At 41.2% G+C, this 26,196-nt stretch overlaps 1 protein-coding gene across 1 annotated transcript; it reads left to right on the top strand.

The window, feature by feature from the left end:
• The first annotated feature begins 469 nt into the window (after window positions 1-469).
• On the top strand, window positions 470-15,875 carry LOC127031789 (olfactory receptor 1G1-like). Its single transcript, XM_050918825.1, has 4 exons — window positions 470-1,217; window positions 12,838-12,965; window positions 15,435-15,513; window positions 15,757-15,875. Exons 1-4 carry the CDS (start codon window positions 470-472, stop codon window positions 15,873-15,875), a joined length of 1,074 nt encoding a protein of 357 aa, XP_050774782.1.
• Window positions 15,876-26,196: the final 10,321 nt, after the last annotated feature.

Below are 26,196 nucleotides of genomic sequence, written 5' to 3'. Positions count from 1 at the left end.
TGGAACTCCATGAACTGGTGAAAGAAAGAAATTGAGAACAGGAGCAGAAAAGTGAAAAATTCACTGTGTTGCTGCTCTTTGGCTGGGATGGTGGGGAAAATCTGTCCCTACCTCTGTGCAACACCTGGGTGAGAAGTCGTTCCTCAGTTGGAAGGGAATATAAACCCTGGTCTTCTTTGGCACACCCAATTTATAATGAATCAGATAAAGGGAAACCACAGCATTGTACAGCAAACTCCTTAACAAATCAGTATTTTTCTTAATCACTAGTTGCAGCACATGGAGAATGGAGAAAGCAGAAAGGGAAAATCATACATTTATCACGGAATTCATCCTGCTGGGATTCGGGAATCTCCCTGAACTGCAAATTCTGTTCTACTTGCTGTTTCTAGGGATCTACATAGTCACCATGGCTGCGAACATGCTCATTGTAGCACTAGTTGTGGCTGATCAGCACCTTCACACGCCCATGTACTTCTTCCTGGGGAACTTATCCTGCTTGGAAATCTGCTACATCTCCACCATACTGCCCAGGCTGCTGGTCAGCCTCCTGACAGGGGACAGAACCATCTCTGTTACGGGCTGCGTGGTTCAGTTTTATTTCGCTGGCTTCCTAATTATTGCTGAATGTTATATGTTAGCTGTGATGTCTTATGATCGGTACTTAGCAATATGTAAACCTCTGCGCTATGCAACACTTATGAATGCCAGGTTCTGTATGCAGCTAGCAGCTGGATCTTGGTTAATTTCACTCATTTTTCTATCCATATTAATATCTTTTATGGCACAATTAGCCTTCTGTGGCACCAATGAAATTGATCATTTCTTCTGTGATCTCACCCCAGTCACTAATCTCTCCTGCAGTGACACTTCTCTGGTTACTCTGGCGACCCTCATTTTCACTTCCATAAACATGATTGTTCCACTCCCTTTGACTCTGGCATCTTATGTTTATATCATCTCCACCATCCTGAGAATCCCGTCCACCACTGGGAAGCAAAAGGCCTTTTCCACGTGCTCCTCTCATCTTATCGTGGTGACAGTTTTCTATGGAACACTAATAACTGTCTACATGTTACCAAACACAGGGGCCCTGAGAGCCCCAAATAAAGTGCTTTCATTCTTTTACACTGTCTTGACACCCCTGATCAATCCCTTCATCTACAGCCTGAAAAACAAAGAGATCAATGAAGCTCTGTGGAGAATTCTGCCAAAATGTAGGTTATTTCTATGAATTCAGAGAAATTAATTGAAATGGGAATAAATCACTAGTCAGAAGGGAACCATTTAAGTCAGTTTTCTCAAGCTGGTATCCACAGACCCTCAAGGTCTGTGAGGGTATCCCAGGGGTCTGTGGGTCCCATTTATCAAATCCTTCCCCTCTACCCAGCACCTCTTGCATACCAAAGAACTACTGTTTAGTTGCATTGGAATTTGGGTCCTACTTCTCCTATGCTGCTTTGAAAATCCCTGCCTCTATCTTTATGGATTTGTTTACATTAACCATCAGTTGAGTTTCAGAATTTTCAAAGAAGAATTGAGGAACAAGTCTGACTTCCACTGAGATCAAGGGAAAGGTTCTCATTGACCTTAAAGGGATCTGCATCAGGCTACTCATCCTGTGTGCATCACAACCTTTCCCAGAACAAAACAAATGATCTAAAAAATAACCAGCTGGCATGAGCGGGAACTGTTCAGCATTTAATTGTAATAAAATGGATTTTCTTTTTTTCCGTTTTCCTCGAGTGTTTTTAAATGATTCTTCAGACATTTTCTGAATACTTGTAAGGTAGTTTGAGATATAATCATAAGAATGTTCTATTCTGGATTTATTAGATTTCCCCATTAGTTCTTCCAGTCTTATGAAAATGTTCTGGAAGTCTCACATTAAACTCATCCATGATATATATCTCCACCATCTTTAATCCCCTCAAGTATATATATAAAATATATTGCTAATAGAAAATAAAAGAAAATCAGGATTTTTTCCAAAAAAACTGAAAACCCTCAGTCTGAAAAATGCTGGATTTAAGTGGGCTCTGGTACAAACTGCTGATTCACTATGTGTAATCTCTTCAGAATCTACTTTTCCTGCAGAAAATCAAACCAGCAAAGAAATGACCAAGCAGCCCAGTAACAAAAGTTATTTATTCAGTTATTAAATAAAAGATTCTATTATCCCCCTTCTCACTTTTCCCCCAATGCATTTTATATAATATTCCTATGTCTTTTGACCTCGTCAGAAGCCTATTGCATTCGTGACAGCCTGTTGTCTGCGTTCCTTGGATTCTCCATTAGTCTTTGCAAATTGTCGAGATACTCTTGGCTTACAAGCCCAGTGGTCTAATGCTTAAGCTATGGAGAGTTTATGTGACCCATCATGTCTTACACTGTGTCATAACTATAAAGGGAAGGTAACAGCCCTCCTGTGTACGATTCTATAAAATCCCTCCTGGCTAGATACACCAAAATCCTTTTACTTGTAAAAGGTTAAGAAGCTCAGGTTTAAGGACACCTGATCCAAAGGACCAATAAGGGGACAAGATACTTTCAAATCTTGGTGCGGGGAAGGCTTTTGTTTGTGTGCTCTTTGTTTTGGGAGTTGTTCGCTCTTGGGACTAAGAGGGACCAGACATCAGTCCATGCTCTCCAAATCTTTCTGGACAAGTCTCTCTTAATTCAAACTTGTAAGTAACAACAAGGCATGTTAATTTTATCTTTGTTTCCTCAACTTGCAAATGTTCCTTTTGCTAAAGGGTTTACCTCTGTTTGCTGTAACTTTGAACCTAAGGCTAGAGGTGGTTCCTCTGGCCTCTTTGAATCTGATTACCTTGTAAAGTTATTTTCCATTCTGATTTTACAGAGATGATTTCTACCTTTCTTTCTTTAATAAAAAGCCTTCTTTTTAAGAACCTGATTGATTTTTACTTGTTTTAAGATCCAAGGAGGTTGGATCTGTACTTACCAGGAATTGGCGGAGGGGGGAGGGTGAATGGTTAATTTCTCCTTGTTCTAAGATCCAAGGGTTTGGATCACTGTTCATCAGGAACTTGGTGGAGAAATCTCTTGAGGCTACTCAGGGAAGGGTTATAGTACTTGGGAAGGAGATATTCTAAGGGGACAGATAGACAGAGTTTCCCAAATGACTCATAAATAATTTGGATGGTGTCAGCAAAACCAGATCTAAGCTGGTAGTTAAACTTAGAAGTTCTCATGCAGGTCCCCACATCTGTATCCTAGAGTTCAGAGTGGGGAAGGAACCTTGACACACTGTGCTCCAGCAAGTAAGGCACGGGGCTAGAAATCAGAACACCTGTTCTCTGTTATTTATTCTGATCTTAGGTGGGATTTCAGCCAAGCCATTGCCTCTCTTTTCCCAACTCTCCCTTTATCTATTTCAGTTGGAAATGTTGTGGGGCAGGGAGTTTATCTCCTTGTGTGTGTGTGTCATAAATAGATAGCTAAGGGTTAATGTTCTTTTACCTGTAAAGTGGTAACACCAGTAACCTGAAACACCTGACCAGAGGACCAATCAGAAAACAAGACTTTTTCAAATCTGGGTGGAGGGAAGTTTGTGTGTGAGTTCTTTGTTCTTTGTCTTGTGCCTGTACTCTCTCGGCTATGAGAGGATTTTTCTGTCTCCTGCTTTTCTAATCTTCTGTTTCCCAGCTGTAGGTACAGAGAGATTGTTGGTTTTTTTTTTTTGTATTTACATGTGTGTAGTTGCTGGAGTGTTTTGAATTGTGTTCTTTTTAAATAAGGCTGTTTATTCATATTTCTTTTAAGCAATTGACCCTGTATTTGTCACCTTAATACAGAGAGACCATTTTTTTGTATTTTTTCTTTCTTTTTATATAAAGCTTTCTTTTTAAGACCTGTTGGAGTTTTCCTTTAGTGGTAATTCCAGGGAATTGAGTCTGCAACTCACCAGGGAATTGGTGGGAGGAAGAAGTCAGGGGGAAATCTCTGTGTGTTAGATTTATTAGCCTGACTTTGCATTCCCTCTGGGTGAAGGAGGGGGGTGGGGGAGAGATTGTCTCTCTTGGTACTTGTGTTTCCAGGAATGGGAACAGGGAGGGTGGCATCCCTCTGTTCAGATTCACGGAGCTTGCTTCTGTGTATCTCTCCAGGAACCCAGGGAGGGAATACCTGGGAGGAGGAGGGGGAAGGGAAATGTTTTATTCCCCTTTGTTGTAAGACTCAAGGAATTTGGGTCTTGGGGTCCCAAGGGAAGGTTTGGGGGGACCAGAGTGCCCCAAAACACTCTATTTTTTTGGGTGGTGGCAGCTTTACCAGGTCCAAGCTGGTAACTAAGCTTGGAGGTTTTCATGCTAACACCCATATTTTGGACGCTAAGGTCTAAATCTGGGAATATGTTATGACAGTGTGCAGCACCAAGTGCAATGGGGGTCCCATCTCTATCGGAGTCCTTAAGGAGTCATCATAGTCAATATAACACCCCTTGTGCTTTTGGTAATTGCTGCAGGGGCCGACCAGGACATTACCTAGGGAGGTGGTGGAATCTCCATTCTTAGAGGTTTTTAAGGTCAGGCTTGACAAAGCCCTGGCTGGGATGATTTAATTGGGAATTGGTCCTGCTTTGAGCAGGAGGTTGGACTAGATGACCTCCTGAGGTCTCTTCTAATTCTAATTTCTATGATTATATCATTCTATAGTTTTTAACAATATGCAATATCTGCACCTTGTATTCTCAGAACGCCAACCAAAACTCCACCCACAAAACAAGAATGAATGTAATCGAAAAAATCAATACTAAAAACACACCTAAAGGCAGAGGGCTTCTTCCCCACCCTGCCACCCCAAAAAGAAGAAAGAGTCAGAGTCTGAATTAAATATAGAAGGGATTTTTCTATTAATGTCAATTTCATGTTGAATTTGCTCAGATGCGACAGAGATGGGCAGCAACACAAATCCCTGTGACACATTCACAAATCTTTGAATGTTAATAGACAAACGGTCTCAGTCTGTGTGGTCCAGCAGCCATGGTGATACATATTGACTGAGGAAGTCTGGAAGGGACACCCAGCTAGTCCAATGTCCTGTTTCACAACCCTTTGGGAATCACTTCCTTTTCCTGGGCCTCCATTTCCAGATCTGCATAATGGGGATAAAGATACTGTATAAAATGCTGTGAGATCTATGGATGGCCACATGTTATTACTAAAGACGTGGACGTTTATTTCCCATTCTCTAGGAGTTTGGAACAAACACTGCACATGGGGGGAAAGGGGAGATTTCCGCTGGAAGTTGAATACTTGTGGCATCAGCTTTGGTGTTTTACTGTTTTAACCAACAACAGAATGTTAATTCCCCCATGAAGGTAATTGTAAATGATAACCAGCAGTAGGGCCCCAGGGAGAGCCCAGCAGCAGGAAGGGCCAGGGGGAGGCTGCTGTACCTGATAAACCCTGCCGGGATCCAGAGTCAGAGTCATACAAGGGCTTGAGTGAGGCAAACAATCATGCTGGGCTACAGGAGAGAGAGACATCCCCCCACAACATATAAGTGTCTCCCAAGCAGAGGACAAGTCTGACTGTGAGACTAAACCCAGTCATCATCGATGGAGACGTAGCTGCTTCATGCTCAGGATTACAGTTGAGTTTTACCAGTCTTAGAGCAAACCCTCAAAAACTTCCCCAGACTTTACTTCACTAAAAAGAACACTCCTAGTAGACAGCGTCCTCACCTCCTGGCAGCTTTGCTTAAATGAGGACTTAAGCATCTCTTCATGATAGTGCTACAGAAATGGATGAAACATAAAGAAGGTCTATATGTTAAGCTTCTTATCTACATGTCTATCTATCTATCTAGACAATTACTTATCCCTCTATCTACTTATTTATCAGTTCATCTCACTTTTGAGTTCTTTACAAATCTATCTAAACTTTAAACAAGTATCTGTCTCTGTGACCAAAATCTCGCTCTATCCACCCTTCTCCTTACACATCCCTCTATCTCTATAGCCTTCTTTTCCCTTCTTTCTATCTGTCTCTCTCTCTTTCTGCCTGGCAGTCCAACATTTTCTTAATGTTCACCTTCCCTGCCCAATCCTGGGAGATGCTACATGTCTCTTGTTGAGAATCATCTCCATGGATTACATTTGGAGTTGAAGCTGCTCAGCATTTCTTGAGAGGTGCTGAGCACCACACACAGAAAGGTTGCACATTATAAATGAACTATATGTGGCTCAGCATTCCTTACAGATTGGGAAGCAGTGACACCTGCATAACAAACTTTGTCTGGCCGTTTGCTGCTCCAACTTTGCAGTCAAGAGCAAGGATAGTCCAATGGTTGGGCACTATGGTGATGTTTGGCAGACCTGACTTTTGTTTTCTGCTTTGCCACAGAGTCAATGTGTAGTACCGATCTAGTTACTCTGGGCCCAATTTTTAAAGGTATTTAGGTGCTTAGTGAGTTGGGAGCTAGGCACTGGCTGCTTTTGAAAATTGCACTAGGCACAAAATACCTTTAAAAATCTGGCTCTTTCGCTCTCTGCCTCAGCACTCCATTCATAAAACGCGGATAACAGCATTGCTGTACCTCACAGAGATATTATGAGGTGTGTTTTTGTAATGGGGTTATCTAAGAACCATATAAGGGTGCACTTTCCTTTCTTCGCCCCACTATATCTCTTCAGAGTTACTGATGTTGCTGAACGGAGAGAGTGGCCTAGTTACTGCTGCGCTATTTTGCTTCACAGAGCTGGTCTGCAGCTCCACCCCAACAGACACATGTCTGTCAAACAACAGCTGAGAGCTAATAATTGGTTGTATGTTTTTATATGTCCTTAAATAGTTGATCAATAATTAATAATTCACAATTCATGACCGATAATAAGAGGACTTAGTGTTCCTTGATTGGTCACGAAGGCAATAACAGTGAGAGGATTCTGCATGTGTGCCTGGTTGGGGGGTTTCCTTTGTGCTTTGGGCAGGAACCGCTACACAGTCTCTTGTTTTCTGTGCTGCTGATTGGTATCCTGCCCTCATTCCAGGTACTAGCTAGATACAATCACAGTCACGTCCTAGAGTGTCTGTCCATATGACCCTATCTCCCAACAAATAAATGTAGGAGTCATAGATGGAGGAGTAATTCAAAGTAAGCTCCCCCTATGATGCCATGGATGTGATCCTTGGATGGATAAACCGAGGAGTAATGAGCAAGAAAGTGTAATCACCTCTCTATGCAAGTGGGAGGGATAGCTTAGTGTTTTGAGCATTGGCCTGCTAAACCCAGGGTTTGGATCTTAATCCTTGAGGGGTCCACTTAAGGATCTTGGGAAAAAATCTGTCTGGGGATTGGTCCTGCATTGAGCAAGAGGTTGGACGAGATGACCTCCTGAGGTCCTTACCAACCCTGATATTCTATGATTCTACTGCACTGGTGAGACAGGCAATGCAATACTGCATCTGGTTCTGGGGTCTACATTTTAGGAAGAATGTTGCAAGATCACAGATGATTGTAACTCAAAGAGACACAGAAATGATGCTGGGCTGGAGAAAATGCTTAACAGTTAGAAACAATTCAAAGAGCCCCACTGTTTAGCTTATCAAAAATAAGACTGAGAGCTGACTTGATTACAGGGAATAGGGAGAAAGGAGCAGGTACTAAAGGGCTCTTGAAACTGGTGGACAAAGGAAGGACAAAACCCAATAGCTGGAAGTTAAAGTCAGACCAAATTAAATGAGAAATAAACACACATTTTTAAAAGTGGGACAAAGTACCAAGGTCAGTGGTGGATTCCCTGTCTCTTGATGCTGTCCACTCAGATTGGAGGGTCAGATTTTTCAAGGCATTGAGATGGTAAACACCCATTGAAGCTGCAACTCCTTGGGAGCCTAGATTCCTTTAAATTCCTATTAAGTGACTAAATAGCCTTAAAAATCTGGCCCGGAGGTTTTTCTAGAAATTCTTCATTAGCCGAACACAGATTATTGAGTTCAATGTGGCGGAAACTGGGGGAAACCACAGTGTGTGTTATACATGATCTAATAGCCCTTTGAGGCCTTAAAATCTATTTATCCATACACGAAAAAACCAAAATCCTGTGGACAAGGGAAGAAAGTGATCAGTTAACTGTGTTGTTGCTTTATTGGACAAGCAGAGGTGGGGAATTCTCTTTTCCAAACTTCTGTGCAAGGCCTGAGTGTGACATAGGTTTTTTGTTTTTGTTTTTGTTTTGATTGTGAATGAATATAAACAATGTAGTGTGAACTATTAAGGAATCAAATGGAGGGAAATCCACCCAGATTCATGGTACAGCATCCACCCTAACTAATTATTAATTTTTCGCCATCACTAGATATGTCACATGGAGAGAGGAGAAAGAGGAAACCGACGTACATCTCATGGAGAAAGAAGGGGACAATCAAACATCTGTCACAGAATTCATACTGCTGGGATTTGAGAACCTCCCTGAACTGCACATTCTTTTCTTCCTGCTGTTTCTAGTGATCTATGTAGTCACCATGGCTACGAACATGCTCATTGTGGCACTAGTCTGATCAGCACCTTCACACGCCCACATACTTCTTCCTGGGGAACTTGTCCTGCATGGAGATCTCCTACACCTCCACCATACTGCCCAGGCTGCTGGCCAGTCTCCTGCCTGGAAACAGGACCATTTCTGTCAGCCAATGCATCATATAATTATTCTGCTTTGCTCTGCTACTGAACATGGAGTGCTATCTGCTAGCTGTGATGTCTTTTGATCTCTGCTTAGCAATATGTAAACCGCTGCACTATGTCACCTGTATGAATGGCAGATTCTGTATCCAACTAGCAGCCAGATCTCGGATAAGTTCATTCATGTTTATTACCATATTAATATCTCTAGTGTCGCAATTAGCATTCTGTGGCCCTAACGAAATTGATCATTTTTTTTTGTGATCTCACCCCAGTCATTAACATCTCCTGCAGCAACACCAGTCTGGTTACCCTCATGACCCTTAACTTCTCATCAAAAGACACTGTCCCCTCATTTCTTTTTACCCTGACATCTTATGCTTATATCATCTCCACCATCCTGAGAGTCCCTTCCACCACTGGGAAGCAAAAGGCCTTTTCCACTTGCTCCTCCCATCTTATTCTGGTTACAATCTTCTATGGGACCTTAATGATTGTCTACATGTTACCCAACAGCGGTGCACTTGGAGCCCCAAACAAAGTGTTTTCTGTCCTTTACACTGTCTTGACACCCCTGATCAATCCCCTCATCTACAGCCTGAGAAACAGGGAGGTCAAGGAGGCGCTGAAGAGAGCTCTCCAGAAATATAGGCTTTAGAGAGGGTGATTGATATAGCAATAAATTAGTTCTGGTTTGAAAGGTATGATTTAGGTAGCCCAAGTCCCTGTCAGCCCTCCTGAGTTATAGCAAGGAGATACTCAGCATTCTTTATATTTCCATCTCCTATTCAGTTGTATTTATTTAGGTCAATTGGACTGATCCTTAGCAGGTGTAAATTGACACAGCTGCATTGGTCGTTATTCCCGATGTTATCTCAGTCTCTCTAACCGTCGTAGCCAGTGGTTCTCCCATGGAAATGAGAAATAGGAAGAATAAGGATAGTGGAATGCCATGGTATGAACGAGTGAACCTTCTTTAACCCTGAATTTTATTGTTTTGACATTTAATACAAATACATAACAAAACAGAACATCTGTAAATGTGTGCCCAAGATGGATATAGCATATAAATAACCAAATTCAGTGCTCGTTATTTGGTAAACCTGTAATCAAGCAGGTAAACAATTAAAACCCCTGAACCCACAGAGGTCATCCAGGGTATCAACTATTAAAGTGACTAAATAGGTAAAAATGTGAGAACATATCCTCTGAGTATCGAAGACTAATAAATACTAAACTGCAGAAGTATGCAATAGTTTCATGTGTGACCAGATACCTTCACATGTTTTCCAAGTGTTTCTATAAGACAGAGTCATTTTTCTCATTAATGCCATCAAAGAGAGCTCACTAAGCCAGTCTGGGTAGGAGGGAGAAATTGTGGTAATATGGCGAGATTCCTTTTCCCATTTTTTCTTTGAGACTGAGATTGAGAGGGTAACGTAAAGTATTAAGCCACTTGTATGTCATTCCTATAAAAAGACTTTTATTTTCATATTTCTTAACATGCTCTTAAATGTGAAAGAATAGAAACAGACCAATATCTGAATAGAAAAAGACCAAGGACATCCTTGCATGAATACTTGAGCTTTGCCACTGAAAGAAGGAACTTTAAGACAGTAATAGCTGATATTTGTTCCAATTGTAATCAAAGGAGGCCAGTCTTTTGTCCTGTATTATTATCTTTAATTTTTGTTCAGAAATTTTCTATCCAAATTGTTTTTAGAGTGGTTTGATCCTCACACACGGGCTAGCCCATATTGTTATGAGAAGAGAATGTGTAAAATCAGATGCTATGATCATCTTAGCACACTGGAGGATGCCCCATGTAGATGTAAAGATTGGATTGTTCCTTAAAGGAGTCAGGATCTCTTAAAATTTGTCATAGAAGGGAGGGAACCAAATGACATAGCTAAAAGTTTTCAATCTCATTCCAGGCTGGTGTGTATAAAAAGCTACTGGAGTGGAATGGCCTTAAAATAGGACACATGTGGAATGCTGTATTACATAGATACAAAACTGGCAAGCTGATTAACCTTTATTTTGAACACAGCTACACTTTTGACCCATATACTATCCCACGGAATTTCTATCCATAGAGATTCTATGGTACAGTTTTATTCATTTAAGATTTTTACATTATTTGACTTTAGGCTTTATACATATGATGTCATTCCCACACCAATGTGACCTACTCTATCATTCCTGTGCATTTTGTACCCTGGTATTTCTGTGTCCCATTGATTATCCTCATTCCTCCAACTGTCCACCAACAAAATGCTGCCTATTATATTGATATCCTCATTTGATGCCAGGCATTTCTTTTCACCCATATTAGTAATTGGACTTCTAGCCTTGATATATAAGCACTTATACATTGTGTCATTATTCAGCTGATTACCTTACATTGTGTGATTTTTAAATGGGACCCTATTTCTCTCTACTGTTCCTCATTATCAACTGCCTCTATTTTACTTGTCCTCTTTACTAGGACATAGAGTCCCTCCTTTAATGAAATCATCACTGTGAGACATCTCTGCCCCATGCCAGTGCCATCTGCTTTGGTATTACTTTCCTTTAACTGGTTTCAGAGTAGCAGGCATGTTCGTCTGTATCCGGAAAAAAAAAAACTCAACTTTTATAGTGATAATCAAGATGGCTCATTTCAGACAGCAATGCATGTGAATCTTCTGTCCTTAGTGCAAGACTCTGCACTTGCCCTTGTTGATCTGCATCATATTTCTTTTGGCCCAGTCATTTAATTTGTCTAGGTCTCTCTGTATCCTACCCCTACCCTCCAGCGTGTCTACCAGAAATTTATTTTATTAGTTTACACAGAGAAAGGGAAAGAACCAGAGACTCTGAATTTTTATGGATTTGAATAGAGGGAAAACCACAGTACTGTACAGTAAACTCCTTAACAGAGCATTATTCATTCTCTATCATTAGATATGTCACTCGGAGAATGGAGAAAACAGCAGGGGAAATCAAATGTCGATCACCGAATGAATGCTGTTGGGATTCAGGGATCTCCCTAACCTGAAAATTCTTCTCTGCCTGATCTTTAGTGACCTGCACTGTCATCATGACTGAGCCCATACCCATTCTTGCACTAGTTGTGGCTGATCAGCATCTCCATACCCCCCATGTACTTCCTCCTGGGGAGCTTAGCCTGCTTGGAGACCTGCTACACCTCCACCATCCTGCCCAGGTTGCTGGCCAGTCTCCTGACTAGGGACAAAGCTGTTTCTGATACCGGCTGTACTGTGCAGTTTTATTGCTTTGATTTCCTATTGACTGTTGTGAGTTTTTTTAACTAACTTTGATGGCTTATAATCAATACTTAACAATATAGAAAGCCCTGCGAAGTGCAGCCCTTATGAATGGCGGGTTCTCTATGTAGCTAGCAGAAGGATCTTGGCTAAGGTCATTCACAGTTTTAACCATATTAATATATTTAATGTCATAATTAGCCTTCTGCGTCCCTAATGAAATAGATATTTTTCTGGTGATTTTGACTTAATGATTAAACTCTCCTATGGTGACACTAGTCTGGTTATCCTGGTGACTCTCATTTTCTCCTCTGTAGACATAAGTACCCCATCTCTTTTGACCCTGGAATCCTATGTTTGTATCATCTCCACCACCTTGAGAATCCCTTCCACCACCAGGAGGCAAAAGGCATTTTCCATCTGCTCCTCTCAACTTATCATATCAGTTTTCTATGGGATCCTAATGGTTGTCTATATATTACTAAATAGCAGTGCACTGAGAGCCCGGTAGAAAGTGTTTTCTGTCCCTCATACTGTCTTCACGTCCCTAATCAATCCCCTCTTCTATAGCCTGAGAAACAAGGAGACCCTAAGATCTCTATGGAAATGTAGGGTGTTGTGAGAGGTTAAGCTGACAAGACAGTCAATGTGAAAAATTGAGACACAAGGTGGGGGGTAATAGGAGCCTATATAAGAAAAAGACCCCAAAATCGGGACTGTCCCTATAAAATCAGGACATCTGGTCACCCTCTGAGAGGTTGATTGGAAAGGTAATAATTATTCATTGGTTACAAATGAAGCATCAAGGTGTCCCAAGTTTTTGTCAGTCAAAACCTGTGCTTTGAGGTCTTTGGATGGGAAATGGTCTGTTAGACCCTGATGTTATTATAAAAGGCATGGCAATTTATTTCCCATTCTCTAGGGTCTTTTGACACAGACACAGACCATGAGGGGAAAGAGCAGATTTCCTCTGAGATTCGAATGTTCATGGCATCAGCTTTGGGATTACACAGTTTTAACAAACCACACAGCATTAATTCCCTTGTGAAGGTAACTCTAAGTGCTCACTGCCAGCAGGGTCCAGGGGAGATCCCAGCAGCAGGAAGGGCCACAGGGAGGCTGCTGTACCTGATAAACCCTGCAAAGATCCAGAGCTGGAGTCATATAAGGGTGTGTGTGATGCAGACAATCATGCTGAGCCACAGAAGAAAGAGCCATTTGTCAACAACATAGAGGTATCTCCGCAGCAAAGGACAGTCTGACTGTGAGACTGAACACCATTTAGTTGCTCCTTCATGCTTGGGATTAAAGGCGAGTGTTACCAGCCTCAGGGCAAACCCTCAAACTCTTTCTCTGACTTAGCCTTTACTTTGAAAGACACTCCTATTGGACAGTGTCATCATTTCGTGTCCTGAGTAAGGACTTTAGCATCTCATCTCACCATGGGCAGCTAATGATGAGCACTGTGCAAAATCTGGTCACTTAAATGTTCAGATGGATTCTGTGTCATCCCCCACCTGCATCACACTACAAGGGACCTGCCCATGGTTATTCAGGAAGTCTGAGACAGAACTGGAATGGAAGCCAGTATTTCCTAATCATATTTTAGATTGTTAACCACAAGATCATACTTATTGCTAATCATGAGTCAAATCTTATCTATCTATCTATCTATCTATCTATCTATCTATCTATCTATCTATCCATCCATCCCAATTTATGGCCAATCAGAGGTGGGGCAGAAGGGCGATTTGGCCTGGGTCTCAAGCTCAAATTTAGACAATTCTTAATTTTTTGCCATTTGATAAATTTCACTACTTGTTTTTATGCGCATCCCTATTGGACCAAAATGTGACACTCTCTCTCAGCTTAGAGCTGCAATTTTAAGCACATAAGAGATATGATTTGGTAAAACACATTTTTTGTTAATTGACATGGATTTTGTCATATTAAAGAGTTAATTTTTTCATAAATATTAATAAAAATATATCGGTTCTGATGACACCAGAATAGACCGTGATGAACGTGTCCTCTCAGATCAGCTAATTATGATGTGGATTGTACCCTCAGTAAGTTTGCAGATCACACTAAACTGAGAGGATTGGTAGATACGCTGGAGGGTAGGGGTAGGATACAGAGAGACCTAGACAAATTAAATGACTGGGCCAAAAGAAATCTGATGAGGATCAAAAAGGGCAAGTGCAGAGTCTTGCACTAAGGACAGAAGATTCACATGCATTGCGGCAGACTAGGACAGAGTGGTTTATCAGCGATTCTGCAGAAAAGGACCTAGGAGTTACAGTGGATGAAAAGCTGGATATGAGTCAACAGTGTGCCTTTGTTGGCAAGAAGGCTAAGAGCATTTTGGGCTGTATTAGTAGGAGCATTGCCAGCAGATTGAGGGACATGATGATTCTCCTCTATTTAACATTGGTGGGGCCTCATCTGGAGTACTGTGTCCATTTTTGGGCTCCACACTACAAGAAGGGTGTGGAAAAATTGGAAAGAATCCAGCGGAGGACAGAAAAATGATTAGAGGTTTGGATCACATGACTTCTGAGGACAGGCTGAGGGAACTGGGATTGTTTAGTCTACAGAAGAGAAGAGTGAGGGGGGATTTGATAGCTGCTTTCAACTACCTGAAGGGGGGTTCCAAAGAGGATGGCTCTAGACTGTTTTCAGTGGTACCTGATGACAGAACAAGGAGTAATGGTCTCAAGTTGAAGTTGAGGTGGTCTAGGTTGGATATTAGGAAAAACTTTTTCACTAGGAGGGTGGTGAAGCACTGGAATGGGTTACCTAGGGAGATTGTGGAATCTCCTTCCTTAGAAGTTTTTAATGTCAGGCTTGACAAAGCCCTGGCTGAGACGACTTAGTTGGGGATGGTCCTGCTTTGAGAAGGGAGTTGGACTAGATGACCTCTTGAGGTCCCTTCCAAACCTGATATTCTGTGATCCTAGGATTATATAAAGAAACCACTACTAGTGGCTGGTGCTGGATCAAGTGCATGTTGAAAGGTTGAGAACTGTTGCATTTTAGTGTCTTTATAGATTTACATCTAGTTGACTAAGGAATTATTTATGTGTGAGAATTCCTCATTATTATTTTCATATGGTAGCTCAAAGGGGAAACTGATTGGTTGGTCGAGCCCTAGGTGGCTACCTTGGCCATTATCACAGACTTTTGTAGTCTATAGGACCAGATTTAAGGTGAAAATTTGTGAGGACAATCTAACACCCATTGAAGTTTTAAAATCCATTAAGTGCCTAAATACGTTTCAAAATCTGGCCCTGGATGCTCTTCTAGAAGACCTCTTTAAGCCGAACACAAGGTATTGAGTTCAACATTGGGGAAACAGGAGCTAATCTATGGTGTGTGTTATACAGGATGTGAGACTAGATGATCAAATGGCCATTTTAGGACTTTAAATCTACTTATCAATAAATAAATGGAAAGGGGGCCGGGGTTGAAAGTGATAAATTATCCATGTTGTTGCTTTTTTTCTTTTTTTGTTCTTAGGTGCATGACAACTCTCTGTTCCAAAACCCTGTGCAAAGCCTGAGTGTGAAAGAATACAACTCCGATCTCAGTTTGCGAGGCAATTTTTATTGGGCTCTAATTAATGGAATCAACTCAGTTTAATTGTACAGCAGCTTCCCTAAATAATTATTACTTTTCCTTTGTCACTTGATACCTCAGATGGAGGGAAGAGAAGGAGGAAACCGACGTACACCTCACGGAGAAAGGAGAAGGGGAAATCAAACATCCATCACAGAATTCATCCTGCTGGGATTCGGGAACCTCCCTTAACTGCAAATTGTCTTCTTCTTGCTGTTTCTAGTGATCTATGTAGTCACTATGGCTGTGAACATCCTGATTGCTGCACTGGTTGTGACTGATCACCGCCTTTACACCCCCATGTACTTCTTCCTGGAAAATTTGTCCTGTTTGGAAATCTGATACTCGTCCTCCATCCTGCCCAGGATGCTGGCCAGTTTCATGGCCGGGGACAGGACCATTTCTGTTACAGGCTGCATGGTGCAGTTTTTTTGGTTTGGTTTCCTAGTGATTGCTGAATGTTACATGTTATCTGTGATGTCTCATGATCGCTATATAGCAATATGTAAACCCCTGCACTATACAACACATATGGATGGCAGGCTCTATATGCAATTAGCAGCTGGATCTTTGCTAAGTTCATTCATATCTCTTTCCATAGTAGTATCTTGTATGTCACAATTAGCCTTCTGTGGCCCTAATGAAATTGATCATTTCTTTTGTGATCTCACTCCAGTGATTAACCTCTCCTGCAGTGACACAAATACGGTTATCATGGCAACCCTCATATTATCTTCCATAAATGTCTTTCTCCCATTTCTTTTGACTGTGATATCTTATGTTTTTATCATCTCCACCATCCTGAGAATCCCTTTTACCACTGTGGAGCAATAGGCATTTTCCATCTGCTCATCTCACCTCATTGTGGTTACAATTTTCTACGGCACCCTAATAACTGTCTACGTGTTACCAAACAGCAATGAACTCACAGCCCCAAACAAAGTGTTTTCATTTTTCTACGCTATCTTGACACCTCTGATCAATCCCCTCATCTACAGCCTGAGAAACAAAGAGGTCAAGGAGGCCAGGAGGAGAGCTTTGCCGAAATGGAGTGTTTTCCCATGAATCCAGAGAAATTGACTGAAATGGGGATAAATCAACTCACTAGTCAGAAGGGAACCATCTAAGTCAGTTTTTCTCAAACTGGGAATCACAGACCCTTTGGGTTCGTTAGGGTACCCCAGGGGGTCTGTGGGCCCCACTTATCAACTCCTTCCCCTTATCAATCTAAGCATCCTGAGTTATAGGAAAAAGCTGTTGAGGCTATTTTAGAGTTTTATTTCTCATTCAGTTTTATTCATTTAGATAAAAACTGACACACTCTAAGATGGTTTAAATTGTCACAGGTCCATCGATTTCAGTGGAGAGATGTAATTTGAATAAGATGATGATCTACCCCAAAAATGTATTTTATAAAATTCCATCCTAGGTTCCAGCCATCTTTTTGAAAATGCAAAGCCTATCCAAGTGCATGCCTGGAAATTAACACTCTTATTTATTGTTATTATCAATATTATTTCAGTCTCTCTAACACTGGCTACCAAGCATTCGCCCACTGCAAAACAGAAAGAGGGGGAAAAGTGTATAACATTAATCTGAATGGGAGAAAATTCCAATGTGGGGCTGGGCAGTTAGGTCTCCAAATCATATGGAAAGTTATTGGGGTTTTGTCCCTCCTGTTCCTAAGATGCTTTAAAATGCCTTTGTTTATCTTCAAAGTGTGGTTTTCATTAACCCTCACTTGAGTTTCAGGGTTTTCAAAGCAGATTTGACGAACAAGGCCAACAGCTACTGAAATCAAGGGAAAGGTTCTCATTAACCTCAATGAGGACTTTATTAGGCTATTTAGCCTCTGTGCGTCATTCCCCATATAACAATACAACAAATGAACTAAAAAGCAACTGGTCTGACTGCGGAGTATTAAGTAGTAATAAAATGTAGGATTTTTGAGTTATCCGCTTTCATTTTTTGAGAATAATTTTCAAATAATTTCTAAACACTTGTTAGATTCTTTGGGATATTACCAGAAGAACTTCCTAGTCTGTGCTTATTAGATTTTCCATTCATTGTTGCAATCTTAGGACACTGTTCTCAATGTCTCAAATTAAACAAAGCTAGGGATCTATTTAGGAAAGGTGGTTGATGGATATTTTTTAACCTATACAAATTTTCAAAACTTTAAAAAAAAATTCAGAATATTTTCAAAAAGCTGAAAACCCTGATTTTGAAAAAATGTTTCAAATGGGCTCTGGTTCTTATTATTCATTCACTTTTCTTTTACCCTTTCAGAAATCTACCTTTTCTGAAGAAAAATCAAACCAGCTAGCAATTGACCAACTGACCCAGTCAAAAGATGGTTATGTATGAAGTTATAATATGATAGGTTGGAGTCGCACTGTATGCCAAAGTAGCAAGCTGTAACCTCCATATTCATCATTTGTGTACGGTTGTGATATTATCTGCTGAAACTCATTGTTCTTTCAAAATATATATGTCATTAGTATGTAAAAAGTCATGAGATTTTGCTATATGGTTGTTATTGAAATATGTTGTGAATCTGGGAGACGCCCACTGCTAACTCTCCAGTGACAACAAAGGTGGAGACCCACACCCAAACAGGCTTTAACTGACCATGACTACTCATTGACCAGCAGGGGAATTGTAAACAAGAGATTTCTAATTCTATAAGACAGTTCAGTGTTACCTGAAGACTAACAGGAATGTGGCTTGGCTGGTAAGGATCTCAGTCATGCATGGACATGTTACTTGCCAAGATGACTCCAAAACTCCATCTTGGAGCTGGACTTTGCATAGAAAAGGGGAGGGGGTCTCCACCCACAAGAGAAAGTCTATTTAAGCCTGTGGGAGACCCCTCCATTTTGTCTTCATCTGCCTAAAGAGAGAGCCTCCCCACCACCCAGGATACCAGAAAGAAACTAGAGCAAAGGGCAGTGACTGCAAGGGGTGTGAGTAATTGCTGGACCCAGGCTCAAAGGAAGCATTCTGGAACTGGTAAGGATCTTGTCTGTATTCAGTTTGATTAGACATAAACTGGCGTGATTTATTTTATTTTGCTTGCTGACTTACTTTGTTCTGTCTCATAGTACTTGGAACCACTTAAACCCTACTTTCTGAATTTAATAAAATCACTTTTTACTTATTAATTAACTCAGAGTAAGTTTTAATACCTGGCGTGGCAAACAGCTGTGCAGGTCTCCCTATCAGTGTTATAGAGGGTGAACAATTTATGAGTTTATCCTGTATAAAATATATACAAGATAAAATAGATTTATTTGGGGTGTCACCTTGCTTATTAGGCTCAGAGATTCTGTCAATCAATTGATTACAATAGAATATATATATATTTTCCATGGGCTGGGGAAAGTGACAGGGTAGGGAGTTCCACACCCTGTGATAAGTTTTGCAGCAAGACAAGATAGAACCTTAGCCAGTGGTTAACAGGTTACATAATATCTCCGCCTATGGCCTCAAGTTAGCAAGTTAACATTTAATTAATACTTTGATAAAATGTTATTAGTATAAAATATATATGTTGAATTCTGATTTGGGGTCCATACGAATGAGTAGCTCCTCTGATTGTCCAGCACATACATTCCTAGGGGTTAAAATAAAGAAACAGTGAAAGTCTATGGCAATACAGATTGTCTTCTGTGTGTCTAAAGGCAGGCATTGGTCCCTTGGAAGGGCAGGTGGGAGGATGCCATATCTTATACTGACTTGTGCCAACTTTTTATAAACTCGAGGTTGGATCTGTTGAAAGAACATCTCCCTACAGAAGAAACTAACACAATAGGAACAGGGATTCTTTGTTCAATTTGAAACATAATTATTGAGTTATTGCTTCAACATCTAGCATTTCTACTGACCAAGCATATCTTTAGCAAAGGCAATTGTTATCTTGTTTATTCTGCTTTTCTCTTAGCTAATCACTATTTGCTAGGCCTCTGGTCCCTTGACCATACTCTGGACTTTGAGTCTGGAAAAGAGCTGGCACAATCCATATACCAGGTTGTTATATGAAATGAACATGGATTTTAACCGTTCAGTATCTGTAAAGGATTTATCCCGAAGTAACTTGCATCAAACAAAGTTTGTAATGTAGACGTAGTCCTTCCAAGAATTCCTAGAGCAGGTCTTTTAGAAAAAAACATCCAAACCTGATTTAAAAATTTCCAGCAATAGAGAATCCATCATGACCCTTGGTAAATTTTTCCAGTGTTAATTACTTTCACATCTTTCACTCCCCCAGCCACAGTCCTTGGGCATTTCAACCTCCAGTGAGGGCACAAGGCCTTCTAAAAAAAAAAGGACAAGAAACTTCAGTGAGATTAGCACACATAACCTGAGGTTTACAAATGCTGGACTCCAATCCCTGAGTTTTGAAGACTTTTTAAATGTCTTTTATCTTACACAGTGCTCCATTGGGTAAGGCACTGGACAGAGAATCCAGAGATCTGGATTCTGTCTGCTGCTCTGACCTGAAGTGGAGTCTTGGACAAACCATTGTATCTGTCTCTTCTCACTCCACTTTGTCTATGCCAAGTGCGAGTTTTTTGGACAGGGCCAGACACTTTCTCTGTGTATATGTAGCACTCAGAACAATGGGACCCCCCGTCTCTATTTGAGTCCTTAAGAAGTCACCAGCATCAAATAATCACAGCCCTTGTGCTTTTGGTGATTTCTGCTAGGGCAATATAAAATCACTCCCACTTCTATCCCCAAACCCATAACCAAATCCCAACTCAGGGGAAAAGGAATGAATATAATCTAAAAAATCAAACATGAAAAATTTCAACCTAAACCTGAGGGTTTTGTTTTCACATCAAAAAATAACATGAGACAGAAACTCCATTAAATCTACAAGGGACTTTACTAGGCTTATTGATTTGATGTTGAAGTTACCCAGATACGATAGTGATGGGCAGCGATACAAATCACTCAGATGCACACTGAAATTTTTGAATAGTAATAGACAAAAGCTCTCAATCTGTGCGGCCCAGCAGCTGGGGACGGCATATTGGTGGAGGAAGCCTGGGGGCTATTTCCAGCTATGCCAGTGACTGTTTCATAACTCTTTGGAAATCATGTCCATTCTCTGTGCCTCAGTTTCCTCATCAGTCAGTTAGGGATAAATATACTGGCCATACAGTGTAGTGTGCTTTGAGATCCATGGATAGAAAATGGCCTGTTAGAACTAGGTGTTACTATTAAAGACATGGAAATTTATTCTCCATTCTCTTGAGTTCTTGACACACACAGAGCACATGGGGAAAAGAAAAACTTCCTTTGGGATGAGAATGCCAGAGGCATTAGCATTGGTGTTACACTGTTCTAACAAAACAGCAGTGTTAATACTTTCCCTGTGAAGGTAATTCTAAGTGATCCCTAGCAGGAGTCCTAAAGATGCTCACAGCAGCAGAGATGGCCCGGGGGAGGCTGCTTTCACCAATAAAGGATGCGAGAATCCAGAGCAGGAGACATTAAGGATTTGTGTCATGCAGACTGGCATGCTGAGCAGCACGAGAGAAACCTATCCCAACAGCAACATGGAGCTCTCTCTCCTAGAACCAAGAGGACAAGCGTGACTGTGAGAGCAGACCTGTCACCGTCGATGGAGAGGTCGCTGCTTCTGTCCCTACCTTTGTGCAACACCTGGGTGAGAAGTCGTTCCTCAGTTGAGAGGGAATATAAACCCTGGTCTTCATTGGCATTCTGAATTTATAATAAATCAGATAAAGGGAAACCACAGCATTGTACAGTAAACTCCTTAACAAATCAGTGCTTTTCCTTAATCACTAGTTGCAGCACATGGAGAATGGAGGAAGAAGAAGGGGAAAATCATACCTCTATCACAGAATTCATCCTGCTGGGATTCGGGGAATCTGCCTGGACTGCAAACTCTGTTCTTCTTGCTGTTTCTAGGGATCTACATAGTCACTATGGCTGCGAACACGCTCATTGTAGCACTAGTTGTGGCTGATCAGCACCTTCACGCTCCCATGTACTTCTTCATGGGGAACTTGTCCTGCTTGGAGATCTCCTACACCTCAACCATCCTGCCGAGGATGTTGACCACTTTCCTGACAGGGGACAGAACCATTTCTGTTACGGTTTGCATGGATCAGTTTTATTGGTTTGGTTTCCTAGCAACTGCTGAATGTTATATGTTAGCTGTGATGTCTTATGATCTGTACTTAGCAATATGTAAACCCCTGCGTTATACAATACATATGGATGGCAGGATCTGTATGCAGCTAGTAGCTGGATCTTGGTTAAGTTCACTCATTGTTTTATCCATATTAATATCTTTTATGTCACAATTAGCCTTCTGTGGCCCCAATGAAATTGATCATTTCTTCTGTGATCTCACCCCGGTCACTAATCTCTTCTGTAGTGGCACTTCTCTGATTAACCTGGCGACCCTCATCTTCTCTTCCATAAAGATCGTTCTTCCATTTCTTTTCACCCTGGCATCTTATGTTTATATCATCTCCACCATTCTGAGAATCCCTTCCACCACTGGGAAACAGAAGGCCTTTTCCACCTGCTCCTCCCATCTAATTGTGTTGACAGTTTTCTATGGGACCCTAATAACTGTCTACATGTTACCAAACACTGAGGCCCCATGAGGCCATAAGGAGAGCTCTGCCGAAATGTAGGGTTTTCCTATGAATTCAGAGAAATTGATTGAAATGGGAATAAATCATCTCACCAGTCAGAAGGGAACCATCTAAGTCAGTCTTGCTCAAAATGGGATCCACGGAACCTTGGGGTCGGTGAGGGTATCCCAGGGGTCTGTGGTCCCCACTTATCAACTCCTTCCCCTCTCTCCCAGCACCTCCTGCATGACAGGGAACAGCTGTTTAGTTCCATTGGAATTTGGTTCCTACTTTTCCTATGCTACTTTGAAATTCTCTGCCTCTATCTTCATGGATTTGTTTACATTAACCATCAGCTGAGTTTTAGAGTTCTCAAAGAAGAATTGAGGAACAAGTCTGACTTCCACTGAGATCAAGGGAAAGGTTCCCATTGACCTTAAAGGGATCTGCATCAGGCTACTCATCCTGTGTGCATCACAACCTTTCCCAGAACAAAACAAATGATCTAAAAAATTACCAGCTGGCATGACCGGGAACTGTTCAGTATCAAATGGCAATAAAATGTGTTTTCTTTTTTTCTGTTTTCCTCTTGAGGGTTTTTAAATAATTCTTCAGACATTTTCTGAATACTTGTAAGGTAGTTTGAGATATAATCATAAGAATGTTCTATTCTGGATTTATTAGATTTCCCCATTAATTCTTCTGGTCTTATAAATATGTTCTGAAAGTCTCACATTAAACAAAGGCAGGGGTCTGTTTAGGATAACTCATGCATGATATATATCTCCATCATCTTTAATCCCCTCAAATATATATATAAAATATATTGCTAATAGATAATTTTTAAAAAATCAGGATTTTTTCCAAAAAACTGAAAATCCTCAATCTGAAAAATGCTGGATTTAAGTGGGCTCTGGTATAAACTACTGAATCACTATGTGTAATCTCTTCAGAATCTACTTTTCCTACAGAAAATCAAACCAGCTAACAAGTGACCAACCAGCCCAGTAAAAAAAAATTATGTATTCAGTTATTACATAATAGAGTTTTTCCCCCTTCTCACTTTCCCCCAATGCATTTTAAATAATCTTTTGACCTTGTCAGAAGCCTATTGCATTTGTAACAGCCTGTTGTCTGCGTTCCTTGGATTCTCCATTAGTCTTTGCAAAATATCCCAAATTGTCGAGATACCCTTGGCTTACAAGCCCAGTGCTCTAATGCCTAAGCTATGGAGAGTTTATGTGCCACAACATGTCTTACACTGTGCTCCAGCAAGTAGGGCACGGGTCTAGAAATCAGAACACCTGTTTTCTCTTATTTATTCTGCTCTCAAGTGGGGTTTCAGCCAAGCCATTGGCCTCTATTTTCTCAACGCTCCTTGTTTCTATTTCAGTTGGAAATATTGTGGGGTAGGGAGTTTATCTCCTTGTGTGTGTGCAGCACCCAGTACAATGGAGATCCTGTGTCTATTTGAGTCCTTAAGGAGTCACCATAGTCAATTACAACACTCCTTGTGCTTTTGGTGATTGCTGCAGGGGCTGACTAGGACATTACCTAGGGAGGTGGTGGAATCTCCATTGTTAGAGGTTTTTGAGGTCAGGCTCGGCAAAGCCCTGGCTGGGATGATTTAGTTGGGGTAGTTCCTGCTTTAAGCAGGGGGTTGGACTAGATGACATCCTGATGTCTTTTCCAACTTTTATCTTCTATGATTCTACAGTATTTAACAATATAAAATGACTTCGCCTTGTACTCCCAAAACCCCAACCAAATCTCCACACAGAAAAAGATAATTAATATAATAGAAAAAGCAATACCAAAATATCCACCCCAAAGCAGAGGGCTTCATCCCCACTCCACCCCAAAAAAGAGGAAAAATACAGAGTCTGCATTAAATATAAAGGTATTTTGCTGTTAATGTCAATTTTATTTTGAATTTGCTCAGATGATACAGTGATGGGCAACAATACAAATCCACGTGACACATATGGAAAACTGTGAACATTAATAGACAAAGGCTCTCAGTCTGTCTGGTCCAGCAGCCACAGTGATACACTTCGACTGAGGAAGCCTGGAAGCTGTACCCAGCTATGCCAATGTCCTGTTTCAGAACCCTTTGGGAATCACTTCCTTTCCCCGTGCCTCAGTTTCCAGATCTGTATAATGGGGATAAAGATACTGGTCATGTGGTTTAAAGTGCTTTGAGATCTATGGATGGCAAATGGTCTGTTAGAGCCTGATGTTATTACTAAAGGGATAGAAATTTATTTCCCATTCACTGGGGCTCTTGGCACAGACACAGCGCACATGGGGAAAGTGGAGATTTCCTCTGGGATTCGAATATTCATGGCATTAGCTTTGGTGTTTCACTGTTTTAATCAACAGCACAGTGTTAATTCCATTATGACAGTAATTGTAAAAGATAATCAGCAGTAGGGTCCCAGGGAGAGCCCAGCAGCAGGAAGGGCCAGGGGGAGGCTGCTGTACCTGATAAACCCTGCCGGGATCCAAAGTCAGAGTCATACAAGGACTTGAGTAAGGCCAACAATCATGCTGGGCTACAGGAGAGAGAGACATCCCCCCACAACATATAAGTATCTCCCGAGCAGAGGACAAGTCTGACTGTGAGACCAAACCCCAGTCACCATAGATGGAGACATCGCTGCTTCATGTTCAGGATTAAAAGTGAGTGTTACCAGCCTAGGACAAACCCTCAAACTCTTCCTCAGACTTTACCTCACCAAGAAGAACACTCCTAGTAGACAGAGTCCTCACCTCTTGGCAGTTTTGCCTAAATGAGGACTTAAGCATCTTATCATGAGACTGCTAGAGAAATGGATGAAACACAAAGATCTATGTGTTAAGCTCCTTATCTATCTATCTATCTAATCTACTGAGACAATTACTCATCCCTCTATCTGTCTACTTATTTATCGGTTCATCTCTCTTTTGAGTTCTGTACAGATCTATCTAACCTTTGAACAAGTACCTGTCTCTTTGACCAGAACCTCGCTCTGTCCACCCTTTTCCTTACACATCCCTCTATCAATATACTCTTCTTTTATCTTCTCTCTCTCTGTCTCTCTCTCTCTCTACCTGGTGGCCCATTATTTTCTCAGGATTCACCTGCCCAGTCCAGTCGTGGGAGATGCTACATGTCTCTTGTTGAGAATCTTCTCCATGGATTACAATGGGAGTTGAAGCTGTTAGCATTTCCTGTGAGGTACTGAGCACTACAGATGAAAAGGGTTCACATTAGAAATGCACTGAATGGAGCTTGGCATTCCTTACAGATTGGGAAGCAATGACACCTGGATAACAAACTTTTAGTACTGACCAAGTCACTCAGTGCCCAATTTTTAAAGGTATTTAGGTGCTTAGTGAGTTGGGAGCTAGACATTGGCTGCTGTTGAAATTTGCACTAGGCACAAAATCTGGTTCTTTTGCTCTCTGCCTCAGCTCGCCATCCATAAAATGTGGATAACAGCATTGCTGTACCTCACAGAGACATTATGAGGTGTGGTGCTATAATGGGGTTATCTCAGAACCTTATAAGGGTACACATTCGTTTCTTCTCTGCACTATATCCCTTTAGAGCTCCTGATGTTACTGAACAGAGAGAGTGGCCCAGTGTACTAAGTTACTGCAGCGCTTTCTTCTACACAGAGCTGGTCTGCAGCTCTACCCCAACAGACTCATGACAGTCAAGCAACTGCTGAGAGCTAATAATTGGTTGCCAGTTTTTACAGCTCCTTGAAGGACCTAATCCCGTGGGATCACTATGAACACATAGAGCCAGGAATTAATCAGTAACCTTTAATAGTTGATCAGTAACTAATAGTTCACAATTCATGACCGATAATAAGAGGGTTTAGTGTTCCTTGATCAGTCACTAAGGCAATAAGAGTGAGAGGAGTCTGCACGTGTGCCTGGTTGGGGGGTTTCCTTTGTGCTTTGGGCAGGAACCTCTACGCAGTCTCTTGTTTTCTGTGCTGCTGATCAGTATTCCTCACTAATTTCAGGCACTAGCTGGATACAATCACATT

Source organism: Gopherus flavomarginatus, chromosome 11 (assembly GCF_025201925.1).
Source record: "Gopherus flavomarginatus isolate rGopFla2 chromosome 11, rGopFla2.mat.asm, whole genome shotgun sequence".
Lineage (NCBI taxonomy): Eukaryota > Metazoa > Chordata > Testudines > Testudinidae > Gopherus > Gopherus flavomarginatus.
The sequence above is the reverse complement of the archived record's forward strand: the minus strand, read 5'-3'. Positions and strand labels throughout refer to the sequence as shown.